The sequence below is a fragment of the Morone saxatilis genome, unplaced genomic scaffold (genome assembly GCF_004916995.1).
Source record: "Morone saxatilis isolate NCDOM2014 unplaced genomic scaffold, NCSU_SB_2.0 Contig22, whole genome shotgun sequence".
Classification (NCBI taxonomy): Eukaryota; Metazoa; Chordata; class Actinopteri; family Moronidae; genus Morone; species Morone saxatilis.
The window spans coordinates 14,848,923-14,858,113 of record NW_023339785.1 but is presented as its reverse complement, the minus strand read 5'-3'; the positions used below and the strand labels follow the sequence as shown (position 1 = coordinate 14,858,113).

The window sequence follows — 9,191 nt, the reverse complement described above, 5'->3', positions numbered from 1 at the left end:
AATGTTTCTGTAAGGTTTACTGAGTCGAGAAAGACTGCTGCACACAGAGCTGAAATAAATAAATGAAATAATTTTATCGTAATAATTATAGTAACCATCATAGTAAGATTGCTTATTTAGGGTTTCTGTCTTCTTTTATATATATAATATATATAACTTTCAATAAATTGTTCCCTTTAATATTTTTTCTCCTGTGTGTATGCATGAGACTTTGGTTGGTTCCACTGAATGTCCTGGTAGCAGCATTCTGTATCCACGGTATCGCACAGGAGCATCATCCCCTGGGTCGTTTCTATAGCAATGCTAATCGACAAGGCACCCTCCCCGCCGTGCTCGCCCCTGCGCTTGTCACCCTCTGCACCTATAAGCTGAGGGTGTAGTGTCCTCGGGGGGCAGGGCGTGGGGTGGAGTCATAAAAAAGGTCTCCAGTTGTCTTTGGTCGGTCGTTGGTTTGGTTTATGGTGATTGGCTGTTTTTGGTGCAGCTTGGTTTTTATACATTCTAGTTCCTAAAGCTTCAGTCCCTGCGGTGAGTTGTCACGGGTTCATGCAGGGACTGGATGGTCCCTTTCCAGAGTCCCTTGTGATCCAGCTTCACTCATGGTTGTTGGTGCACTCACTCAGACACACACATACGCACACACACTCCTACATATATGTCCTCGTCTTCCTCTGCTTACAAGCATTTATTCAGTAAGTCGCTCATCGGTCATTCCCTCATTCATCCTTTTGTCATCCATGCTTCCATCCATCCAACAGTCTCATATGTTCCCACCAATTTAGCAGTGAGACAAATAAGTGCGTCACATGTCAACAATCCGTTATTGGTCCATTTGATCTGTGAAGATCACTCAGTCCCTTTGTCCACTTTGCCGTTTTCCTGTCCTCTCCTTCCTGTTCCCTTTATCCGTAGGCTAAGCACCCACTTTCTTGTTCAGTCAGTCTTTCCCACCCTTGTTCTCTCTGTATGGTCCAGTTGTAATCCCATACTTGACATTGTCCAGCTGGTCCAGAACAGGAGACATGAAGGCCTTGTGGTTTTTGTGGTTGCGGAATAAAGGCATTCGTAGAGTCTGGGACTCTGGCTGGCCTTCAGGTTTCCTGTCAGTATTTCTGGCCTATGAAGGGAAGCAGACTAAGTCAACAGAGCTTCCAGAGATGGTCCAGTTGGTCCAGTAAGGGAACTAAAACTGAGGAATGATCACTAACTTGGGGACTGTAGTGGCAAATTAGTAGGTGTAAAGCTAAACCACATGAATGATTCATCAAGTTTGTGGTCAATGTTTGTCCCAGCAAAGGTAGGTGTTCAGCCGTGTGTGACAGAAGAGATGACTGGGTTAGCCATTGGCAGGCTCAGGTCAAGGCTTTGGATGACAAGACAGTGGGTGATAGCGTTAGCCACTACTAGCGGGGACCAGTAGCGCGCACCTTTTTGCCCCGCTTGCTGACTGTGGTGAAACGGAAGGGTGTGGTGAGGTCGGGCTGCTCCCCAGGTGGGAAGCGCTTCATGAAGTGTACGTCCTGCTGGTTGGGAAGCGTGTGGGGGCCCCGGCGAGGACGGCCTCTTTTAGTGAAGCCCACATACCAGTCTGAGTAACGCGCTGACATCAGAGCTGTGTAGTGGTTTTCCAGAACCTTTTCCACAAAGACGCAGTCTGCGCTTCGATTACTGGCCTTCTGAGGGAGCAGAGAAACCACAGGTACACACACACACACACACACACACACGCGCACACACATTGGGAGAAACAAAGAGAGGCTGGTCAGGAAACTGTAAGACACAACTATATTCTTAATAAACATGTCTCTAAAAGAAAGAAGTCTCACCTTTCCTACCAGCTTGCCGCGGCGGTTCATGCACAGGTAGAAATTGGTTTCTTTGCCCCGGATTCTCACCTGGCTACCAAAGGTGTCGGCCTCCACTACGAGCTGGGCTTGTGAAGGGACAGACAGAGGGACAGACAGACATTAGAGCCACAGGCAATGCAGAGAAATACAGTATGTTGTGTTTACAGGATTTCAAAGTTTTATTAAGTTGTATCACAAAAATATTAGAGGTATAAAGATAAAAGTAACCCAAAGTTAGACCTCACTTAGTGTCATGTTGTGTGAGATCACTTGCCATAGCAAAGAACAACATTCAAGCTTACATCAACAAACCCACTGCCAAGTAGTGTGACACTAATTGCCAGCCACCATTAAATCAGATCTGGCTTTAAACCAGATAAGGCATTCACATTGAATCACAGTTTTAGGATTCATAGTTGCTATTAAATGTGCTGATAAATCACAGACAGATGTAAATGTCTCTGGCCGGACAGATGGTTGTCAGATAAGCATGGTCACACACATGGATGTGAGGCTGCTGACCACAAATGGGCCTCGTAAAAAAGATAACAGCCAAGAGTAGACGGAGCATGGTGGGCTGAGAGGAGCGGGAGAACACTTAGACTGAGTGTCTGCGATACTGTTGTTTTAAGGTGTTTGCATGTGCGCGTGTACCTCGGTGTATGTATGTGTGCAGGTGTATGCATGTTCATCCTTCCAGGCAATACCGCTTTACCGTCTACACATCTTCAGAGAGTGCTTGTGCCTGTTTAAAAATAAATCCCTAAAATGGTTCCTACATGACCTTAGTCAACAAAGGGGTCAAGAGAAATCAATACCTCCCTCCCTCTTGCCCTCTTCGTCTCTCTTCCCCCAACTCTCCTCTCGTCTCCCTTCTGCTCTTTCGCTTGATGTTTATACCTTCCTGCACCCGCCCCTTCTTTGCTTTATTTCATCTCTTTCTGCTCTTGGTTCCTCTGTACAATATACCTCATCGCCACAGTTGGTCAGTTTCGGGTGGATAGTTCAGCTTAGGAGTGGTATTTGTCAGTAAACAGACATGCTTTTGCACCATCTATGGCTTGAAGTGGCAGCAGTTAGCAGCCTGACATGTTTGTCAATGGATGGGATGTGCAATGTGAGCCACTGCTGGAGAACACAGAAATCTGAACTCCAGCTTTATGGCTTGGCTTTCTTCTGCCCATTGATTCTGTGTGTGGTTTAAGAATGGGTTAGACATCATTACAGACTAAGAAAGGTGGAGAGGAAGAAGGAGTGGGGGATGGACAGAGAGAGTGTTAGAGGATGGAGGGAGGGAGGGAGGGAGGGAGAGGAAGCCTGCTGTTTTAAATCCAGAGGAGACAACAGGGAGGATGAGAAATCAATGGAGGGATCGATGAAGGAGATGAGTTTCTAACACTCGGTCCGACACTCTACCTGCCAGGCTTCTCCCGCTAACTCACACTTTTTTTCGCTAACACCTTCTCTCTCTCTTTCTTTCTTTCTTTCTTTTGCTCTCTTGTGAATCATTGAGTCAGCAGCCAGTCGATGAGGTCTTTGTACTCCCAAGACAAGCTCCACTGCCCCTCTGCCAAAGCCTGGGGAGGCATGTGTGTGTGCTTTTGTGAGTGTGCCTGCACAGTTGCATTCTGTATCCGTTCATGCATGCACTTGGTCAACCTTCAAGTCTTTGTACTTGCAGCCGTTAGTTGGTGTGAATGTGCATGTGTGTGTGCAAGTAAGCATCTGTACGTGTGTAAGTGTTTGCCTGTGGTCTACTGTGTGTGTGTGTGTCTTACCAAATTTGTCTCCATCTTCTCCTCGAGCACTGATCCTGCGTCCCATCACCTGGACATGTTTGCCGCTGGTGCGGCTATAGAGCTGGTAGACCCGGTGCTGTCGCCGACTCATGGTGTCTCGCACCTGCGTCTGGTTTTCCACATGCACGCTGAAGTTGACCCCATCCACACCAAGTACCTGCTGGGAACACACACACACACCAAGAAAGACACACAGCCAGGTTGGCACACACACAGACACACACACATACAGAAACAGAGAGTCATAAAAAGGCTTAAAGAAACACACATACTACCAATATATAACCTGACTTTTATACTGCATGATTGCTCTTTGTCATACACACAGACTCTCACCTGTAATGGATTGCACATCACCAGCAACATCTGGATACATCTAGAAAAAATAGAAACAGATGAGTTTAGAAATATGTCAGCAACACTGAATGTTGGAAGAGTCATGCGTGACACCATCATTTCCATCTCTTTCTTCTCTGCCGTTCTTTTTGTTCAACATTTCTTTCCCTTATTGGGTGATTACTCACACTGCTGGGTGTGTGGCTGGCACAGCGACTTGACATACAGACAGGCAGATGTCCAGGCATCGGCAGACAGACAACACCCAGAGCAGTGTTTATTGTTACGCTAGTAGCTTTCTGTACAAACCCACTTTCTGACCTGTTGGTGACTTACGCCACACCAAAATCTGGCCTGCAAATGACCCGAATGGACCGTGGCAAAATGGCAAACATGCCGAGACAACTAGAACATGTTTTGGTTTGGACATCTAAGGGAATGGGCTGACTTATTTGGCTGCTCTGTGTATGTAGACAGCTGGGCTGGACTACAGGTGTACACTCCACTGTGATGTGGCTTTGGAGAGCGGTGGACTGTGGTTACATTTAGAGATGCTATGAATAAGTGAGAACATGAGCTACCAAAACGTGTGGAAAGATGATTTATTGAGGAATCAACTGGTGGGGAGTAATCGGGGTGATGCATGCAGAATTAATGTGTATTGTCTGTATGAAAATATAACCTTTATGCATTATTTCTTATTATCTACTTTCCTTCCGACTATCTGGACTGTTGAGACATGTTTGATTGAAACAGCTGGTTGCAGTTACAATTAAAATTCTTCTCACTTTATCACATTACTTAATTGAAGTTTAGACCTTGACCTTGGATGTAACAAATGTTATTTACAGCTTTAGTAAGGGAGTGTTTGTGTTGCGCAAAATCTTCTTTGGCAGTCCTTGAACTGCTCTAATTTAGTGGTTGAAGACTTGATGAAGTTCAGAACCAAGTGTGTGGGCTGAAAAGCAATTCTACGAATTTCATCTTTCCCCACCTCATCTTTTGCTATCTCTCTGCATGCCTTTTCTCTCTCTGCTCCACTCTCTCTCTCTCTGACTTGGTGTCCTCCCTATCTCTACTCTACCTTATCTCTCCCTCCCTGTCTCTCTGTCCACTCTACCTTTCTCCTATCGTTCCCTGCCTCCCATCTTCCTTTATGTTTGGGGTTAGCAGGGTGACTCCTCCACACTGTCATGGGCATGCACACAGATGTGCAGATGTGTGCAGGGTGTATGTGTGTGTACAGGAGGAGCAGGCAGCTGACAGCTGGGCCAAAGCAAAGACATACGCGGTGCTGAGAGAGGGAGATAGCGAGGAGGAGAGAGAGGTAGACTGAAAAGTACACAAAGGGATAGGGAGAGGACAGGACAGAGGACAGTGATGTAAGAATAAATAGAGGGGGGATGAAGCAAGAGAAGCCTGACATATATTAAAAAAGGTGAGATAAAATCAGAAAGAATGGGCTGATGCACAGTTGTAGGAGTTGGAGGAGAGAGGGTCAAAAAAGAGTAATGTTACATATTGAAGGACGGCGAAGAAAAGTTGCAAAACGAGAGACAGTAGTGCAACCACAGAGTGTGGTCTGGCGTGAGAAGTAGACAAAAAGATAAATAATGGGAATGAAAGAGGAAGGGGGGGGGGGGTTCAACTCATGCACATCGTAACACATGTCACTGCCTCCTGACTAACACACACGCAAGCACATATACCATCTTGCTTCCTTTCCCTATTTTTCAACATTTCTTTCCCATAGCTGGTGTGTTGGCCCCTGAGTCATTCTAATAGATGCAGATATCCCGGGCAATGCAGTAGAGTTTTGGCCCTAACATTTTGCCTGCGCAGACGAAAAAACCTGAGCGCCTGTGCATTGTGAGGACTCTCAGCTGTTAAAACACCACAGCTGCACTGCCGCCGAGGACACTGCAGGAAAAGTGCCTCGGCACTGGATTCTCCTGCTCCCACAAAAACCACAGACACTCCATATTATGCCAGCCACAGAGAGAAATAGAAGGAGAGAGGAAAGAGGGAGACAGGATCAGTCGGGGGTGGGGGAGGGATGAGAAAACGAGAGAATAAGAGAGCGCCCGACTAAAAGTTGGGGTAGAGTAAAGACAGAAGGAGGTATGGAGAGAGGGAAAGCCCGGTGCGCCTTGGCCGGCTGCCAAAACAAGCACGGGTCTGACATCATAAACCTGCGTCCCAGCAGATCTACCATATGGAGGCTGCGGTTAGACTAGCAGGCCTCAGCACCGAGGACTGGGCAGCAGCGTGGAGTAAGAGCGGTCGGCCTGGTGGGACTCAGCACAGAGCGGCGGTTTCAGCTGTGTGTAGCAGTGGTTAGCGTGGTAGGCCAACACTGGAGCAGTGGGCTTCGGCACGGTGCACGAGTTTCAGATGTTCAGCAGTGGGCCTCGGTGAAGAATAGTGGTTAGGCTAGTGGGCGTGTGAGTGGTATCAGCAGTAATAGGGCCTATGGTGGAGAGATGGTTAGGGAAGCAGAGGGCCTCAACATGGAGCTGTGGCTTTAGGAGAATAGCAGTAACAGGTTGTTGTGGCAAAAGGCCCTTTTCTCACTGGCTGAAGACTTTGTATGATCAAGTTGGTAAAACAGCACGGATGAAGAGAAAAGTGGCTGTGGTTAAACTGATGGGCAAGAAGGAAATGAATGGAGAGATGACTGGCTCTGAAATACCTAAACTAAAACCAGCAGACTAAACAGTGCTCCTCCTCAGATACTGCCAGGGGCGCCATCATTCATCAGTTATTAATTCATACTTTTTATCTGAGCAAGTATCTGTGGAAAAATGGGGTATAGGCAAGACAGGAAGACAGATGTAGGCAGTTAGGTGGGTAAGTGGAGAGAGTGTGAGGGAGACATACACAAAGAGAAAGAAAGTCAGGCAGACACCAGCAGCAGCAGAGGCACACACCCTGTCCAGGTTGTGTGAGGAATGAGAAGTATCTGGAGATGACTGCCATCTGGGAGAAGTACAGCCGACACAAAGAAAGAAAAATAAATCCCTTGGCTTTTAACAAGACACACCTCAAATGGGCAAACTCAAGCCCCCTGAGTCTGCATCCTCCTCCCCTAGATTTGCTCTTGGCACTTTATCATTTTCCTATCCCACTAGATAAAGCCGGTGTTATTTGACTCAACTTCTGAAATATTTTCAATAGGGGAAAAAAGAGCATTTTCTTGGCGATGGGAAAATGGCCTTTTCTAAGCCAGCTTGGCAATCCCTGAAGTAAGTGCAGATGGTGATGGAGATGTTTATGGCAGGTTTTATGAGTAACAGGGCCCTGACTCTGACCCAGTGACCCTGAACTGTCAGCCAATCAAAACAGGGCCTTCCATGGCATGTTTTCTGTGGGGACTGATGAGGAGTGATGTAATCGTTAGACACTGCAGCCTTCCTCTCCATCATCTTCATCTGTAGTCAGACCCGTCATGAAACTAGTTTAAACAACTGCAGAAAGAGATAAGTCCTGAGTGGATAAATACGATTATAACATGATAAAGTGATAAAAGTGACTTACAAGACGGTCAGCGTGGAAAGAAGGGACCACATTGCTTCCCCCCTCCACTATGGAACTTGGCCCAGAGACAGTCTCCTCGCTTGGTCTGAGCCAGTCCGACAGTCGGGAGAGTTCCCCTCTGTGTTTTGAATCCGCTGGATGTTGTGCAGAGTCAAAGAGTCAGCGGACACTCCCGTTGGCATCGGCGGCGGCGTGCCCCGGTTCTCCCGGCGTGGGTACGGACAGTGTGGGGTGTGAGGCAGGGGTAACTGTGCCACTGTGACCGCCGGGCAACCTCTAACAGCTGTCCAGACCGGTGGAGAGTCGGAAGGGCGGGGGAGCAAAGGGGGAAGGTTAGGGTTTTAAAGGCTGCGCGTTCCCGACAAGGAGAGGAACAGGTGAAAGCGCGCTCACGCGTCGCAAATAACGAACTCCAATCGACCTCGCTGACCCTCAGAGTGATGCTCGGCCCCGTGGACAGATGCAGTGCGTGCGTAATCTTCTGCGTAATCCAATGCGTAACGTTTCAGCGCAACAGTAAGCTTGGGGTCTCCAAAATGATTTCTGCAATGGGTGAGATGATAAAAGAAAGTAGTGGAGTGTTTGTTCCGGCACAGGCAGGACCAGGAGGCAGGTTTAGTCCCAGCAGAGCAGGGTCAGGAGCTGTTGGAGGTGGGCTACCTGGGCTGGCTGATGGAGCAAACGGCGAGCTGGAGACGGGGGCTCTGCGGGCGCAGGGTAATGCAGGGCAGCCTCGGTCATGACTGCGCCCCCACGCTGACTCAACGGATCTGTGGCTCAGGTGACACCGACCAACAGTGTCCGACAGAGAGGGTGATAAGGTCCCGGAGCGGTCCAGCTCAGAGGGGTATATGGAGAGTGCTGAATGAGAATGGGAGGGGATAATAAATGGGAAAGAAAGACGAGGGAGGGAGGGGTGGCTGGAGAGGATGGGAACAGCTGTGACTGGGTGGCGGACTCAGCCACCCGCGACACAGCGAGGAAATAACAGCCGCACTTTGCACCTGATTTTCCGGACTTCCCCGCTCGCCTCAGCCGCTGGTTACCGCCTGGCTGCAGCAGTCCTCCCTGCGCCCTCTCGACACAATACCAGCCAAAACACAGCACGATGACATCACCTCCAAAATGTTTGAAGGGGGAAAATGCAATCCGATCTTTTTATTTATTTTTTTAAACGTAGAAAGTTTAAGCAGTTTCTCTGGAGGGGGAAAAACACGAAAGTCTCCTCGTTCCGAGAAAAACGAACTCCGCGGTGCAAGAGGAGAGGAGTCGAGCTCGCCAGTTTTTGAAGAAATAAAAGTTAAAGCGGGCGCACTGGAAACGTGTTTACTCAAAAGCACACTGACAGATCGACTCCCAGTCCAGAACCTGCACCGTGCCTCTTTCCCTTATATTTGCCTCCCTGTTTCATTCAGACACCAGAAGAGAAAACGCAAAAGAGAAGGCAAAAAGAACCCAGCCGTGCGTTTTTTTTATCCACTTCATTAGTGTTATGCAGATCCTTCTCCCTTTCAAAAATTCCAAGGTTTCCTTCCATAAAAAGCTCTTGGGGGCTGCACAGGAGAGGCGCGTCGGCAGGCACAGACCTCACTCCAAGAAAAACCAGAACAAGATTTTAACAGACGCGGATCAATCCTCCCTCCCTCCTCTCCTCTCCTCTCCTCACTCCCTC

At 48.2% G+C, this 9,191-nt stretch overlaps 1 protein-coding gene across 3 annotated transcripts; it reads right to left on the bottom strand.

Moving 5' to 3' along the window:
- On the bottom strand, positions 1-9,157 carry fgf18a (fibroblast growth factor 18a). Of its 3 annotated transcripts, none has more exons than XM_035669698.1 (5): positions 7,520-9,157; positions 3,983-4,022; positions 3,626-3,806; positions 1,827-1,933; positions 1-1,673 (listed from the first exon to the last, which is right to left on the bottom strand). In XM_035669698.1, exons 1-5 carry the CDS (start codon positions 7,549-7,551, stop codon positions 1,404-1,406), a joined length of 630 nt encoding a protein of 209 aa, XP_035525591.1. In that variant the 5' UTR covers positions 7,552-9,157; the 3' UTR covers positions 1-1,403. The 3 variants fall into 3 exon arrangements, with proteins under 3 accessions (XP_035525591.1, XP_035525592.1, XP_035525590.1); XM_035669699.1 differs by having other exon boundaries at positions 1-1,676; positions 3,626-3,803; XM_035669697.1 differs by having other exon boundaries at positions 1-1,676; positions 7,520-9,155.
- Between the last annotated feature and the right edge of the window lie 34 nt (positions 9,158-9,191).

Coding starts and splice junctions, on each gene's coding strand:
- fgf18a (XM_035669697.1), bottom strand. CDS start 7,551: ATGTGGTCCCTTCTTTCCACGCTGACCGTCTT. Junction 4,023..7,519: donor CTTTCCACGCTGACCGTCTT/GTAAGTCACTTT, acceptor TATTTTTTCTAG/ATGTATCCAGATGTTGCTGG. Junction 1,677..1,826: donor GCGGCAAGCTGGTAGGAAAG/GTGAGACTTCTT, acceptor CTGCTCCCTCAG/AAGGCCAGTAATCGAAGCGC.